An 18098-nucleotide genomic window follows, 5' to 3' on the forward strand; every position below is an offset into this window, starting at 1 on the left:
GTTAGAGTGGGCAGGTTTCCCTTCCCTAAGGGTGACCATAAGGTTCCAGTATTCAACCTGGCCCTGACTGGCACAGGAGTTGGCTGCCTTTTTCTCATTCGCTTTCTTTCTTGCTTTGAGCATCCAACTACTTCAGTGGAGAGGAGTAATGATGCTTCACAAAGGGCAACATAACAATATTTTCCAAATTAGTTTTAGCAGTCCACATACTGCATATGTGTGTGCCACATCGAAGAAACACTATGACTATCCAGTCCTCGGTGATCCAAGTTAGATCAACTTAAGAAAAGCGGGGTGTGGATGTGGGTGGATGGCACCTAAACGCATATCATCACTCTATTCCCTTCTCAGTTTTCCCTCTCAATGTTCACACTCTGGCCATCATCTGTCTGTCATTCTCCCTGTTTCATTCCCCCTGCTTCTCAGCTCCACACTCGTGTCCAGCCTCATTCCCTCACTCCATTGCCTTAGTTTGCATCATCTGCGTGATTCAAAATAGAAACACTTGCTCTTCATTTTCCCGACCACACCCTCGCCAAACATCCCAGCATTTAACTCTCAGGACTTGTATGAATATCCTGGTCTCCCATCCTCTCTTCCTCCCTCTTATATGGGCCTGTTCAGACCTTGCATTAAGATCCGATCTGGGTCAGATGTGAACACCCCTAGGGCGCATTGAGATTGCATTTGAGAGATTCAATCTCTGACCACATTTGGTGGTGGTCTGGGTCGCATGTGTCAGTGTCCGTATGTCGATATTACTTTGGTAGTGTGAACGCAATGTGTCCTGAGCAACATTAAAAACTGCCTAAACTCAACAGAGGTGCTCACTGGAGTTTTGCATCACTGGAGTTTTGCTTCATTCATTCAGGAAAAAAACATACGGCTTCTATTAGAAATGATCACCTGAAAAGGAAAAAGCTCGAAACTGAGATCGAATCTGGAGACGCATTTGGAGACACATATTTAATGGTAGGTCTGAACAAACATACCTAAAGCTGGCCACATGTGATCAGATAGCCCAGATTGGATCTTAATGTAAGGTCTGAACAGGCCCTATCTGTCCCACAGCACCTCTTTTACTGTAGGTCATACAGAGCAGGGCTGGACCTGGTTTAAGACACCGCTTTGCTGGTGTCCTCATATGGAGTTCAGAGGATTAGCTTGTAATATGATAAAGTCCTGTAGTGATGTGTGTGAATGAAACAGAAGGCAGCTTGCTGTTCTGGCTTCTCTCTGTCTGTGGTAGCCTGTCAGAGTCATAGAGACAAAACAGTCCAGTTAACAGACCTGGGAGCTGTCACACCACCCACCCCAAGGTTGTTCTGCAGCCCTGAATGTCATTTTTCACAAGGTTCTCAAAGGGAGCAAAGGGGAAATATTTTGTTATTGTAGTTTTGTCCAAGACAAATGTAAGCATTTTTTGTTTTGATAACCTACAATGAAGGTGATGCTGAACACCTGGGAAGCCAAGGCCAAACATTCATGGTATTACCTTGAAAAGGACACATTGTATCATCACATGTGGCTTTACTTGACTCAGAATACTCCGCTCTCTTAAAAATAAATACCTTGGCCGAGAGAGCTCAACGCACTATAACTTGATAAAACACATGCAAATTAAGAAAACGTCTTCTTCAGAAAAAAATGCAGATACGTCATCTTCTGTGTAGTAGTGTGCTGGGCATAAAGACAGCCAATGTTAACAGATTTAACAAGTTTATCTGTCCTGGGAGTGGAAATGGAGTCTTAAAGGGGAACTACTGTTTTTTTTTAGAAAATGGACCTTATTTCTGGCATAAAATACGATCGGTTACTCACCCATATAACTTTTGTGTAATTTGCAGTCAGTCGGGAGATAATTAGATCAGTGTATAGCCATATAGTGGGAAACTCGTTCATTTCACCAATATTTTGTTATCGTATGCTAGTGCCATTCCCCGTTGAGTCCGGAGTTACCTGTTATCATCATCCAGGGTCTGTAGATTGACCTACAGACCCTGGATGATGATAATCTTCTGACCTGGATGATGTCATCTCTGAGCGTCGCGTGCACCCGCAACAGTCGGCTTGTTTACCTGTAATTTGCTACTGCTTTGGTTTGTCCACAACCTCAGAATCGGAAAAATATTTAGCCATGTTGCAAAAAACTGGTCTGGCTGGTCTGTAGGTCAATCTACAGACCCCTGACAATGATAACAGGTAACACCAGGGAATAGCACTAGCGTACGATAACAAAATATTGGTGAAATGAACGAGTTTCGCGGCAGATAATACGTTATTTAGAGGCTGCATTTCGGTGCCCCAGTCACTCCCACTATATGGATATGCGCTGATCTAATTATCTCCCGAATGACTGCAAATTACACAAAGTTATATGGGTGAGTAAACTATCGTATTTTAAAATAAGGTCCAGGTTGTAAAAAACAGTAGTTCCCCTTTAAGTCGAGGCGTTAAAGTAGAGAATTCTTAGAAAACTTCTCAGTACTCTGAACAATGCTTCTCACACCCTGCACACCACACTGCAAAATTACTGCATGGGTGATTATCTTTCAGCTGGCAACAAGTTATTTAACCCAACTGATGCAATGAGTAGCTTCTCATTTCTTAAACAACCATGTCTAAAGGCACATCCTGTGGTCGTGGAAAAGATGTTAGTCAGTTTGAGAAGGGTCAAATCATTGGCATGCATCAAGCAGAGAAAACATCTAAGGAGATTTTAGAAACTACTAAAATTGGGTTAAGAACTGCCCAACGCATTATTAAAAACTGGAAGGATAGTGGGGAACCATTGTCTTCCAGGAAGAAATGTAGTCAGAAAAAAATCCTGATTGATTGTGATCTGTCATCACTTAAAAGTTTGGTGAAATCAAATTGAAGAAAAACAACAGTAGAACTCAGGGCTATGTTTAATAATGAAAGTAAGAGGGAACTCAAGGGATTGGGACTGAACAGCTGTGTAGCCTTAAGAAAATCACTAATCAGTGAGGCTAACTGGAAAAAAAAGGCTTCAATTTGTTAAGGAGCATAAAGATTGGACTCTGGAGCAATGGAAGAAGGTCATGTGGTCTGATGAGTCCAGATTTACCCTGTTCCAGAGTGATGGGTGTATCAGGGTAAGAAGAGAGGCAGATGAAGTGATGCACCCATCATGCCTAGTGTCTACTGTACAAGCCTGTGGGGGCAGTGCTATGATCTGGGGTTGCTGCAGTTGCTCAGGTCTAGGTTCAGCAACATTATGTGCCCAAAGAATGAGGTCAGCTGACTACCTGAATATACCGAATGACCAGGTTATTCCATCAATGGATTATTTCTTCCCTGATGTTCATGGGCATATTCCAAGATGACAATGTCAGGATTCATGGGGCTCAGATTGTGAAAGAGTGGTTCAGGGAGCATGAGACATCATTTTCACACATGGATTGTCCACCACAGTGTCTAGACCTTAACCCCATTGAGAATCTTTGGGATGTGCTGGAGAAGGCTTTGTGCAGTGGTCAGACTCTCCCATCATCAATACAAGATCTTGGTGAAAAATGAATGCAACACTGGATTGAAGTTCAATTCAGTTCAATTAAATTTTATTTAAATAGCGTCAATAACAATACAAATTGTCTCAAGACGCTTTACAAAACCCAGCCTGAAACCCCCATAGCAAGCCTGAAGGCTTGAAGGTGGCAAGGAAAAACTCCCTTTTAACAGGAAGAAACCTTGAGCAGAACCCAGCTCATATGGAGGGACCCATCTGCCTAAGGCCAGCCGGGTACAGACAGAAAAAAGACAAGAGAACAGCAGGAACAAGATAAACATACATCTGTCATAGATACACATATTTGACTAAAGCGTACATGTGGAATCTTATGATACAAACTGATGATGTTACATGACAGTTTGAAAATGTATAGGCAAGTAAATCTTGTGACATTGCAGAAGCTTATCGAAACAATGCCACAGCAAATGCGTGCTGTAATCAAAGCTAAAGGTGAAATATTAGTTTGTTTTTTTTATAGTTTTTTTTGGTGGCGACTTTTTTTTTGGCCAGGCAGTGTATTTCCAATTTCACATGCAATATCGTATTGATCGTATCGTAGAGAAGTGTGTTTCTGTATTTGCTGGTGTACTTTCAGCACATGTGTTGTCTAATTGGTGAGGGCATTTTCTTAATTTGCATGTGTTTCCTTGCTTTGGCCTCTCTTTGCCTCCATAGATAACCACTTTCTTTACCACTGCTAAATAACACAGTGTATTTTATGAAATGTATCTGACAAACGACTGCTTATGGCGGTCTGCTGACCCTGGTCATCCATGGAATGCCGCTGCAGGGGCCTGCTCAAGATCTGCAGTAACATACTCAAGTGGAGATGAGTAAAATTAGGAGCATTTCCTGCAATCTGTGCAGAGAAGACAAAGTCTCTTCATATGAACGGGAGCACATGAAGTGTAATATAGAGCAGTGCAGCAATAAAAAAGACCTCCTCTCCTTGGGCTTTAACAGCTAGGAGCAGAAAAGGCAAAAAACAAGGTCAAACCACAGAGAAAAAGGGAGTAATATCATTTTGATCAACTGGTCATTGTCTGTCTGGTTGGTTAGCTGCACAGCAATCGTTGGAGTCTTCTGTCACACTGCAGTGATCAAATTTTGTCCACTGGACAGATGAGCAGACTGGACAGTCACATGTCCTAACCTCATATACAGAAATTTAAGAGAGGATGAGAGAGATCTTGAGGGGTGCGAAGAGGCTTGCAGCATCTGATCGAAATCAATAGATGTGGAAAAAAATGACACTGGAACATGCATCAGCCTTGTTTTAACTACCTAAGATGACAAAAAAAAAACGTCAAAAAATATTAATTAAATTAAAATTAAAAATATTCATTTCTGAGGAGCTGTTCCCTCATCCATATTTATTAGTTATTGAGGAGATAATGAGGAGAAAATGTACTACTGAAAGATTTTGACACTAAAAACATAGTGACACAGGTCATTTAATCTGAAAGCACCTTAAATGGTGCAATGTAAACCACTATTTATTTCTTTGTCCTGTTCCCTCTCTTGGTTCTGCTTGCTTTCACGCACAGTTGTGGATGTGATAGTTGCAGCTGCAACTGGAATTGCTTATTCACTTAGATCAAGAGCAAAGCTTGTCTTATGACTGTCAGGCTGGCCTTCACTCTTTGCCAAATTGAGTAGTGGTCCTTCGCCAACTTCACTGAGATCCTAAACACCCCATTATTTTCATGAGCTAACGTGAACAGCAGGCCGTTTTGGAAGAATAATAACCTATGCTCGGACCACCACTTGATTATGGTACTGCTGTCTAGTACTACTGCACTATTATTTATGGATTCAGTCACAGCAGCATTGAGTGCTATGCAATACATTCCTTCACAGCCAGTGTGTGTGAGAATGGAGTTGTGCGTTGAAGTGTGTGGTTTCTATCTCCTGCTGTATTTATTCTGGCTAGAGTTCTATTGTAGGGCTGGGCTTTGCACTTTTCAGATAAGAGAGCAGTTATGTCAACACTGGGCTCTGTGAAGGAGGTGCCTGTTTGTGTTGACATTCTGCAACATTGCTTATTTTCTCTGACCACGTAGTTCAGGCATCATCAGGCATCATCAAGCCTCTGATGCATTAATGACAGAGGCCTCCTGGGGTGGAGCCCCCTGCTGCCTCTACTAGGTATTGAGTGTCTGCTGAAGAAGAAATGGGTTGAGTGCAAATGATTAATGACTTTAAAAATCCCTGAGTTAAAAGCAGACTACCAGCGGATTCCAAAAAAACTCTTGACAACATATATAGACTCAGGCAACATGAGTCTGCATATTGAACTGTGCTGAGCAGTCCTATTGAAGAGCCAGTGGGGCAATCTATGCATAATTAGGGAAGAGAGGAGGGGGTAAATTGACTTCTTCGAGGAATATCCTGATTCTGATCAGGCAGTTCCATAATCATGTGAGCCAGGGCTGTCATTAAAACCCTCTCTCATTTGTCTCTCTTCAATTCTTCTCTTCCCTTCTAACCCTTTCCCTTCCTTTCCCTTCACTCTCCTTTATTCTCCCCTGCTTTAAAAAAGGGTAAAACCCCAATTGCTTGTGCTGTGTGCTGTGTGCTCAGCAGACCAGGAAAAGGTGAGGCAGATTTATGTCTAGCACTTGTGTGTATGAGTAAGGTACACACATTGGCACATAAACACACAATGCGTGCACAAATACTAAGGCTCCAGACTGCAGCTGACCTGGCTGTGACCTCAGTGCAGTAATGTACTTGCTAGAAGGTATGAAGCCAGATATGTTTATCTCAAATTTAGTTCTGGACAAAAGATTCAGACCCTTTTTTCTTTGATTATTCCAGAGAATAATCATCAAACCACAGTCCAGTTGTGGTGTATAACAAGAGTTCTGAATTATTTACAAGCTGAAATTATGCACTGCTTTACTTAAAGATCTCAACTAAGACTAGGGTTTTGTTCAACATGGTTTTAATCATTTGCAACACCTCTCTCCTGGCTGATGATCTATCACTTTCCTTGCTACCTTATTCTTTCCTTATTCTTCTTTGGAAACAGTGGAATAAATGTAGAAAAACACAATTCCACAGGGAAAGAAAGTGTGAGAAAAAATGTGACGCTACAAATGAGAGATTTCCTTCACAAGCCCATAAATCAGGAGATGTGGGCAGGGGCACCACGTAAGTAAATCAAAAACTTTCTGTCCTTTCTCAGCCAGCTCTAACCGCCCTTCAGTCTTAGCATGCGCACAAATACACCTGCAAAAACACATGTGCATGCTTACATACGCAAGAATACACAATTTCTCCTGTCCTCTTTGCAGAGTCTTCCAGATGGTCTGTGCTGGAGTGGCATCTCCATTGTTCTCCATAGTCCAGTTGTGGCACAGCAGCATGGCTGACTGGCACAGACGTATGTCTCATAAAATCACTTACAGTTAGGAACAGTTCAGGCTTCAAAGCAAAAGGGTCCAACCAAGCATGCTGTAATAAATCCTGTTCATTCTGCCCCATAAAAACACAGACAGCAGGGTGGTGCAGCTAGTGTAGGTAAGTGGGACAGACAGAGAAGGGAAATATAGACTTCCAAATATTTGCTATTTCCACACAATGTGATGCCACATTTAGCAGAGTGCAGGGCTACATTGCTGGGTTTGGACAGTAGACAGGGTGACAACAGAGTGAACAGTGGCAGAAATTGTCAGCAACCATTCTTAGCTTCAGTGTTTGTGGGAGTTTGTGGGGACTGTTGTTGGATGTGAAACTAAAGAGCACTACCATTACACTAAGCATATGTGAGATGTGAAGGGAAGGTGATGACTACAGCTGAGCTGGAGAGCTGGGGAGTCTCAGTCAGAGCTTGAGAAACTTGAGCCCTGTGCAAGACAATCCCAGAGACCAGTAGACTGATGGAGATCCTTAAGGACTTAGGATCTGCTTTCATTCTGATTGTTCGCCATCTGCTTGGCTGGAAAGAGAGCCCATGGAGCAGGAGAAAACTCTGTCAACTGATAGATGAGACAGTGTGTATAAAAGTGAGTGTATGTGTGTTGTGGTTGTGTGTGCACCAGTGCGCACAGTGTGCCTGTATTGATCCTCAGAGGTCCTTTTTCTGAAAGAAGATCTGTCCGGTGGTGACGCACACATGTGCACAAGTCAATACATTGTGTGCCTCATAGCACAAATTAAATTTACCTTCTATAAAATAAGACATCTGAAACAGCAGCACATGTTCGTCTGTCCAGCCATACACTCCTTCATACACAACTGCACAGTTTACTACTGCACATATGGTATTGATCCATTCACTATCAATGTGTACAGATGACTTTGATTTAGCATTACCCTGGTACTATGACTAAGACTAGTGTGTGCTTTATCACACATTAGCCAGCAAAGTACAGACCATCTACATTATACTGTATGACACAGCACGGAACAAACTCTCCCGTATTAAAATGCCTGCAATCCCCTGAGTAGTACAGCAATATCTAATCTTATCATCTGAGATGCACAAAACAAAATGCCCGTGACTGTGTTGAATGTTCCACAACAATGTTAGTATTCCTTCTGTCTGGTTAAAAGAGAGGCACGAGCCTAAGGACCAGATGAAGACTTTTGTTCCCAAAACTGCCATCCCATTTAGAAGGCACATGATGCAAATTACAGCACTTTCCAGTTAAACAACTTGGCTTCTTGCAAAAAGATGAAAAATTCTTACCCGTTTAATTTTTGCAACAGACTTACAACATAAAACTGTATAAAATTCCATCCATGTGTTTTTGTTGTGAATACTGTCACAGACAAAACCGTTAATCAACATTATAATTAAAGGGGATTGATGTGGATTTACCAAATCCCAATCCCCAACAGCACCATGCATAAGTGGAGGAGAGAGTGAGGCATGAAATAAAAAATGTCCAGGGATAAGGCAGAATTAGCCCCCCACCCCACCCTCACATGCTGCCCTCTCAGCTGTGTGCCACTCTGTTTCCTCTCATTCTCAAAATCACACACCTCCTTTGATTGCTGTTTCCAGTAGCATACACACATACATAAACATACACAAAACCTAAAAACACGCTTCCTCTGTTTTTCAGTAACAGTTGTCTGAGCTGGGTTTTGATTTGGAAAGAAAAGTTGCTGCTACAAATAATTTACAGGCACTCAAGAAACAGAGGGAGCGCACTCATCACACAGAAAACACACAAACACACACATACGCAAGCGAAAAGTAAAACTCACAAAAACTTGCAAAACGCAGGAAACCATTTCAGTTTAATCACAGTCACACACAGGTACCCACCCACACATAGCAAACTCAGATACATAAGTGCATACACACGCCCTTCCATTATGCTGTATAACCAAAAGGCATTAAACCATCTCAGCAGCGTTCTGAAAGCCAGCCAAGTAAGAGGTCTGTCAGTGCATTAGTCAGCATGTAATCATAGCCCTACCTCACAGAAATTAGAACTGGTTCTAATCCTTGACTGGAAACACTGATTTCTACCCTCTGCTAATAGTTTACTCCAACAGCTGACAGACCCAGCCCCACCTCCCCACCATTGGTTACTACTATAGACAAATATGGACAATACGTCCCCTTTCCTTTGCATTGGTCAAACTGATGCTCGAATTCCAGGGATAGAGGCAGTGGCATTTTGCGAGTTCGGAGCCAGAGTGTGCGCAATATGGTCCAAGAGTGGAGCCACGCAGAGCGTTATCGATGACCAGCCCACACTTCCAGGCTCACTCGCGTTTTCATTTGAATAATACTACACTCTGCTCTACCTCCACCAGTTACAAAAAGAATGTTGGATTATACACTGTACTTTATTTATTTACCACTTCATGGAGCAGTTGGCATGGCAACTGGTAGTCATCATGATGTCACATCTTGTTCTACAGCATCAAATAACTAACTAAAACGAAACTTATCAGAAAAACGGAAACATGAACATGCATCCGCATAACATTAGCTACCTAAAATGACAGCAACCATCCTTGAAAAAAGGGGCAGGGGTTGCACTGAACCACAGAGAGCTCTACTTCGCTTATGAAGAGCTGTTCTGGTGTGCCTTTATTTACAGTCTATGGTTCCTACACACGCAGAGAGAGCTGTAGCTTGTCTGACAGTGCAAGAGATCAAATTGAATCCTGTAATTGTCCCCACGTCCCACTTGTGTTACATTAGTTCCATAATGCCTTTAGGTTGTTCCACAGTTAAAGTCTGTGGTGGAACTCTGTGAGTAAAGGATTCCTCTAAGCCTTGCTTCTACTACTAAAATCTCAGATTTTACCTAACAAGTCAGAAACAAATGACAGCAACATTATGGAACAACTGCTAGAGACTCTCTGGTGAAGACAAAGTTATGTAGTGGACAGGCAGTGAGCTACTGAAGACTGAGGAACAGTCTTTGAGCTGGTGGACTTGGGTGTCACTTCAAAACATTTGACACTGCTGTTCAGAGGCTATCCAGTCCACCAGCAATGTCCCGGCTGGCTGTGTCACTAACTACCACCCCCAACATCATCACAATGAAACGTTACATTATGCCTCTGTCAGACAGCGCACCTTTATGTTGGCATATGTGTTATTTAGTCACAGTTAATTAATTAATTAATTTACCTGCCATATCTCAGAATAAAGGGGATGAAGTGGGTGGTGGCAGTGGGCTCTGTGAGCATACACTGCACCCTGCACTATGTAGTGGTGTATGTATTAGTGTGGGGGATGGGGAACTCCTGGCTCAGGTTGCATCCAGCTGGCTGTGCATCTGGCCTTTGGGGCTCTTTTATGAAAGCACCTGCAAGAGACTGCAACCTGTCTGGCCCGAGCCCACAGGGCCAACCCTGTCCTAATCTGACTCTCACCTGGCATCCCCAGGCTGGCAACCCAGCGTCTGACTGACAGTTCCCCCATTTCTGGCCCCACTGGCAAACAACAGCCACTCAGCTGGATGTCAGCCACAAAGCTGGAAGATTAACTACTGAAATGGCCCTGTTTCTTGTAATACCAGACACATTTTATACAACTCTAATCCCAAAGATCAACTCTTTCTTTTTTGTTTTTACTGTTGTGATGGATCACAGATTTTAGTGTACCAAAGCAAAAGCCTACAGGGTAGGTTTGAAGGACATATTCACTTTTAAAGAGGTGAATGTCAAGGCTAATGGACAAAATACATTGTGTTGGTTTGCTGCTGTTTGTGTCTCGTAAATTTGCACATTCATGCTACATGAGGATGAGAAGGCTTACAAGACACTCTTCCCCTCCTCTGTCTCTCTCTCTCTCTCTCTCCCACTCCTAAGAACATAAAAAAGCTGCTGCACTGGTTGCAGAAATAGTCCTCTTTCTATAATTAAATGTAAACAGATGATCGCTTGCTTTGTCCCACTGGCCCCATGGTCTCCTGGGAAGTCTGATGTGTGAGTCAGTCTGATGTGCTTGCATTATGTGAACGTCTGCGTGCATGCCTCTCCCTTTGTAATGCACCAGTAAGTTTATGACAGTATGTGACAGTGTGCATTTAGTCTAGCGCCTGTCTTTCCCTCTCTTTCTTGGGCATCCACACAAACTAAACCAGTCCAATCCCTCACATTCACCAGAGGGTAGGTCAGTGGTCAAACATGGCAAGGAGGGAAAGTTAATGCATGCGAGCAGCGGCAAGCGAACACATCTGTTGCTGTAAGCAAGTCATTTGCCCCAGTTCCTCAGGATACATTCTGCATTGTAGAGGGGAGGCAGTGTAGCCTAGTGGTCACACCATGCAGAAAGGGGAAAAAGGGCGAAATGCAGAACTAAGTAGAAGGCAGAAAAGGACGCACTCTTTATTGTAAATAGAGGCATAGGGTGAGACTGTGAGAAGGAGCAGAAAGACTATAGATGTAGATTATCATAGAGGGAACATCTACACATGGAAGAATTACAGTATTGCATAAAACAGTATAGAGGAAAACAAATCAGAAAGTGAGTGAGGAAGAGAGTCATACAACATGTATATAATGGCAAATCTTATCATATTTTTAGCGGTTTGCCTCATTGTTAGGTACTGTGATGTACCAACACCTCCTAGTGTTTCGTTATCAGTCACCAAATAATTTACCATTCTTTGAGTTTATGAGCCCATCAAACAAATACTGTCATTTATGAATTATAGTACATCAAATGTACTTGTGTTGCAGCAGAATCTTAAACTTGTACAGGCGTCCTGATTTCTAAGATTAGAAATTCTTGCTTGGTAGATGGGATTTGTGAATTTAAAAGCACACATAATAATATCAGCACTGCTGGCCCTTATGAATGCAGCAAAAACTGCGAGCACAAGCTGGAAGGATGAAATCCTGCCAGGGACACTAACAGCCAATCCAGCTGGGACAGACTCAGACGTTACAAGGGTTAACAATGCACCTGTCTGCTATAGTGGCGGGTTGTCTGGGGAACACAGCCCGTGACAAACGCATGCATGTTCATCCACCCACCAACCCAAACATAATCACACACACATCCATTCATACTCATGTGCACACAGTATTGTGACTAACCCCAAACCTGCTATCAACAATAGGTCGATGGGCCTTTTTTTGTTCTTTTCACTGAGCGATAACAATGATAAAATTAACAAGTAATCTGGATTTTCTGCTTGAGCTGTTAATAATGTCTAACAGCTGTCAAATGCAATACGGCCATGCACTGACGTTGGCCTGAGGCTGCCTGATGAGAAGCAGAAAACACACACATTTATGTGTGTCAAAAAGCCTCATTGGGTTTTTAATTCAACTACTCACTTCCTTTTTATGTTGATTCTAAGATTTTATATCCATTATCCTGACATACAGTACAGGGAGGTATTATCCTGCCGTCACCTTCACCTGGATCTCCTTTGTGTTTATCCTATGTACACGACCCATACTTGAAGCAAAGGCTCCATGGCACCACGCAAGACAGTGTGATGTGGGTGGCTGTTTGTTCGAAGGGTCTGTATCTGAGGCAACATGGCCACTAGATTGTCAAAATCCACTTGCAAAGCTAGACCACTACTCTGTCAGCCCATGAGAATAATATGTTCCAAATACACAATAACATGGTATGATGATCCAAAGTGACAAAACCAGTAGGAAGACGTTTTGGACTTACTTGAGTTTTAATGATACAGATGCTGAATTACACTGAAAACATGAAGAGTACAAAAGTCTTTGCAAATATGCAAGTGGCAGACCCTTTCAAACACAGCTGACATGCCCTTGTCAGTCATCTGGGAGTGTCAGGAAGAAGGCTTCAGCATTGGGCAAGGTGCTATTTCAGCCAGGTGTAGGATGGCAAGCAACACATACACTGTACACAGGGACAATGGGTTCAGGGGGACATCTGTACCATGTCATCCCACAACAATGCACAAATGAACCTAGCAGCAGGCCATGGTTGTCAGGTCTGTTTCGCAGAGCTTGAGCAAAGAAAAAGTGTACAAAGCAGAAGCCTGCGACCCATGTTCTTCAACTGTTCTGTCATCACAGTGACTACAGTAAACAAACTTTTAATGTAACATTCAAGCTATTCAAGATTTATTTTCACTTAAGTAAGGCTCCTCACACCTGAATTTCTCTCAACATTTCTCCAAAACTGTTGGGCCACTGTAGAGCCACTAGATTCAGTGGAACTGAGTACTGTGTTGCTAAATAATTACTCTGAGCATGCAACACACTCCAGCCACGGCTCTTTTCTGGGGTTGGCAAGGATGGGAATGGGAAAAAGCACACAGGAGCATAAGCGCTGAGTGCTCACAAAACTAGAGCTACAAGGCCAAGCCTCCCCTTTTGCAAAAAAGCCCTCAGCCACTCAAACCTTAAGTTTGTTCTTTTTAAATGCCCTGGCAATAACCAGCCCTCTGCTAACTCCATCAAACACCTGTGTTTGTCTTTGAAGCATCTTCCCAATAACAACAGACCCATGGGATATTACAGCAATGAGACGTTCAATAAAAGTCTTAGTAAAGTTATTTATTCCCTTTTGGAAAAATGCAATTGGAGCAAGCAGACGGCATGGCTAACCTTTGATGGGGGGAGCTACTCAAATATCCAGCTAGGACATAAAAAAACAACAGAATGACAGGGACATCCTACCAGAAAAACAATAAAGGGACTAGAATGGACTGTTTTTTATCTTTAACAGCAGCTGTAAAACACACACAAAAGTGGGGTCTGCAACAATGGCCCAGGGGTAGGGGAGGGTGGCTAAAACAGAAGTGGCAGGAAGCCCACCGCTTCCCAGACATAAGTATCTTCCTGCTGCAAAGAAAGGAGACTGAAAATGGAGGGGACAAGAGAGGGGGCAGATTATGGGAAGGGAAAGAGGGCAGATGTAAAGGAAGAGGAGGCTGAGTGAGCAAGATGACACAAATATGACCTTTGATTACATGGGCTGTTTAGAGCAGAGCTCAGCCATGGACAGCCTCTGAACCCCCGCTGCTTTCACACAGCCACACCTCAGCCAGAGCACACTGATCAGAACAATATGACTGAAAGATGAACCTCCAGCCATAAATACCAGCAAGAAAGACAGCCCCACGGTGTCTCCTGCGCTGCCTTCATCCACCGTTTGAATCCTGGCCTCACAGCCAAGAGAAGACTGTCAGACTCTGGACCCGAGTCAGCAGAAGATAAAATTACAATTTCAAAGTCCTTGTAAATGAACACATTAGATGTGTTTACAGGCTTGTGTCTCACTGTATCAGAGAGCACAGAGAGAGAGAGAGAAGTTGCTCCAATGTCACATTCCCAGGACACAGTGCAAGAGTAAACTATAAATCGACCACCTGACATATGCACTACAAAAGACAGGCTTGTTGAAGGCAAATATGGACAGAGGCAAATGCAAAATAACAGAATCTCTATCAGCTCTAAGTAACATAGTTCAATGGGCAAGGAGGTGGGAGTGTGTGTTCACATATGTTGCCTGATTGCAGCCAAGCTCATCGGTAAGCGTAAGAAAGAAAGAAAGAAAGAAAGAAAGGGAGAAAGAAAGAAAATATTCTGAAATACGGTGACTTTCTGTTACCCTGCAATGAACCATGGTAAGGCATATGTTGCAACTGCCATAAATCTATTCAGCATTGAGGATGAAGTGATCATTCACAATACTGCAAAGACAGAGAGATAAACCTGCCTCTGAACGCCTTTTTACATCAACCCTATAATGCTCATACTCTATATATAATGTATTAATGTGAACTAATGTGCAAGTTGGTACCCAAGGGGAAATCACAGAAGCAACTCAGGTGTGCTAGCAAATATTGTGAGAACACAAGGGCAAAAATGATGTATCAGGATTCAGTCTGTGACGAGTTTCGGCACACAACCTACAAACTTGATTCATATTCATTTAGGTACACTACAAACAGTAATTATAACAAAAAACACTACCTTGATAGAATGAATTGTATTGCTGTAAATTTAATGCATTGGAAAAAAATACAGTGCTTGTGCCTTTAATAACATCTGGCCAGAATAAATGAAAATGGCTTTCGTGTACATATTAAATTTGTAAAATCCATGCACATTCACTTGGATGTAACAAGTTACAGTGTTCCAGTTTTAGCAGAGAGACCCCATTGTTTTCACAACTACCATCTTAACATTATATGCAAAAATACATGATCCTTCGTCTCTCATCCAATTTGCATTATGACACCCTTCACATATTTAAAAAATATCAAAGTTATTTTTTAAACTTTTTTTAAAAAAAGATTGCACATCAGCTTAGTGTAATAACGAAATAATTCTGATGCGGCCTAGAGGAGATCTTCAAATTCTGTAAACTGACAAATTATTCTTTCAATCCAATACTTAAAACGTAAAGAATTAAATTATTTGATCTGAAGGAAATCAGACCACTGTGCAGACACACCCATGCCTTACTGACAAGAATGAGGAGAACAATAAGACCCCTGTGCTGCTCACTGGACATTTGGATGGTAGTGCTTCATGCTGGGTCTACAAAAGAAACGAAACGCCGTATCTGGTTCTGGAGCACCTGTGCTGTGTAGCCAACATCAGCCTCACTCTCTTAAAAACATCTGTAAGAAAACAAAAATGCAAGTACCCCCCCCCTCCCTTTCTCTCTCTCTCTCTCTCTCTCTCTCTCTCTCTCTCTCTCTGTCTGTCTGTCTCTCCCTCTCTCTCTGTGTGTAAGTACTAATGTGAGAAATGAATGGTGAACAGCTTCATCTCCATGATGACTATTTATGTCTCATCCCATGGCATTTTGCAAAGGAACTCTTCATAACACAATAAATTTGAAAAACAAATATTTGATTAGCTAAACCCCATTACTGTCTATAGTATAGACCTGTGTAATAATATATTTAAAATATGAATGAACACATATATGCATACAATACAAAGTAAATCGCGACTACAGTACATTGTCAGCTGATTTTGACACTATTTTTAACCTGCCCACTTAACCCACTTCATTCTGTTATGCTTTAGCAGATTTTAGACGGCTGAATATTTCTTTGCTTTCCTGTAACCCAACACTCATCTGCTGCAGCATAAACATGTGGTTTAAGAGGCCACATTAACACATTTCCAAAGGAAACGGTTTGATCACTTTCTCGTTTAAATATCTCTCTCGTTTTACAAAAATAAAAGCAATACCTCATTTTACGATCCAGCCCTACACAATATATATGGAAGATGTATGTTTTTTTATGTTTTGGACTAAATATAAAATTAGGATCGTTTATATAGCATTTAGCTTAGTTCAATATAACATCTACCTAGCAGTTATAACCACAGGAATGAACATAGATCAACCAAAACTGTGTATATATTGTATATATACTATGCAAACTTAATATTTGCCATGGTTTTGTTGTTAAAGTGGAGTTGTAAATTTGGTTTGTGTCGACCCATGTTTGTAAAGGTACATATTTGTGTCCACATGATAGTCCTTGTTAAACATGATGCATGTGTTGTGAACACACTTGCACCTCGACACCTCAGATAGTCAAATATAGAAGGTTTTTGTGCTTATGGATTTATGTGGCTCCACATAGTTTTGGTTGTTTTGGTATTCTGAGTTTAAAGCGATGTGAGAAAATCTATTTCAGACTGAGCTGGAGAACAGTGCCAGGTCAGGTTATAGGCTAAACTAAAACTGATCTTAAAAAAAAATATATAGTAATTTTTAACCGTGGCATTTCGCCTATACCATACACCTATCAAATTACTTTCTGTTTAATAAAGACGTCTTCGTTGCTTTTGAGATATTTCACCCATAAATGTTGATTCAGATTTATCAAATTCTTGATAGAAGGCCTAGTACAAATCAGATTTCACCTGATTAATTAACTGATATTTGAATAGAATGGAATTCCTGTCAACAGCCACACCTGATCAACAAATCAATCATAGCCTTTGTGGAAAAATAATCAGCATTTAGGACACCACGCATGCAAGACACGTCTATTAGTCACACTGATAAATGCACAGGCTTTGTAGCGCAACATCATGAGAAGAAATGGAAACAGCCGTCAGATATGAGAAATAGGCTAAAATGCTGGATGAGAAACATTCCGGTAGCAACATTTCTGTGGAACAAAAACCTCGTAAATGTTTGACTAACCTGAGTGGGGAGCCATCGGTATGTGTGAGGGGTAGTATTTCCCCGGCGGGAAGTGACCGGCATGCTGCAAAGAGTTGTGGGCCGAGGGAGCGATCCGAGAAGCGGCTCGGTGCACCAGGGCGCCCCGCTCTGAAAGGAGGTGCGCCGGAGCAGCGAAATCCCGTCCCTCCATTCCGAAGAATGCGTAGTAATCCGAAATCCGGATAGGGCTGGTCAGGAAAATCAAACGCAGCCCATATAATAATCCTTTCCTTCGTATCTATGTGTTGCATTCAGTAGATAGCAGGCTTCTCCAGCCAAAAGCGTAGCCCCCGACCATCTTTTCTGTCAAAGAAATCCAAAGCAATTTTCATTATCTAGAAAAATATGGACCTAGTAAAAGAATAATATGACGTAAAATAATGATACTGCAATCTATTGGCCTATTATGGAAAATGTAAGAGAAATCATATGATTGGTAGGCTTCTGCTTCTTTGATTTTCGTCGTATTAGCATACCTTTCTGCCAGTTAAAGGTTATTAGGCTACAGCTGAACGCACCCTTTCGACTGCTAGTGGGCTTCTAAATAAGTCGCCGCAGACACTAACAGCCAGCATAGCGTCCAGAAGCCCACTGAGTCGGGCTCAGATAGTAGGCCTAATCATAGTGCACTTAATATTCCATAGACAAAGACACAGCGAGCACACATATATTTTAGGTTTTAGGAATTGTAGTCTATTTTATACTGATCATAAGTCATGCAAACGAGTAATCCAACATAGCCTACCATGTAGTGTATCCGCAGCAAAAGACATAGTAAAATATTAACATGCAATTTTTTTTTTATTATTATTATTATTTTTTTTTTTTTATGAATCGTAATTCCTGCAGCAATCTCATTAAAGGGAGAAATGTGCTTTCCTGACTGGGTGGGTCAGAATGATGGAACCTCAGGCTACATCTCAAGGTGAACAACGCTGCCTT

General features: G+C 41.8%; 1 protein-coding gene across 1 annotated transcript in view; it reads right to left on the reverse strand.

Annotated features, from left to right (window-relative positions):
• bahcc1a (BAH domain and coiled-coil containing 1a) overlaps window positions 1–17921 on the reverse strand; it is a 65394-nt gene extending 47473 nt beyond the window's left edge. Inside the window, exon 1 of the mRNA XM_084569996.1 lies at window positions 17132–17921. Coding sequence (XP_084426122.1) covers window positions 17132–17307 — 176 coding nt within the window. The 5' untranslated portion in view covers window positions 17308–17921. The remainder of the gene's footprint in view (window positions 1–17131) is intronic.
• Window positions 17922–18098: the final 177 nt, after the last annotated feature.

Source organism: Chelon labrosus (genome assembly GCF_963514085.1).
Source record: "Chelon labrosus genome assembly, chromosome: 21".
NCBI classification, from domain to species: Eukaryota; Metazoa; Chordata; class Actinopteri; order Mugiliformes; family Mugilidae; genus Chelon; species Chelon labrosus.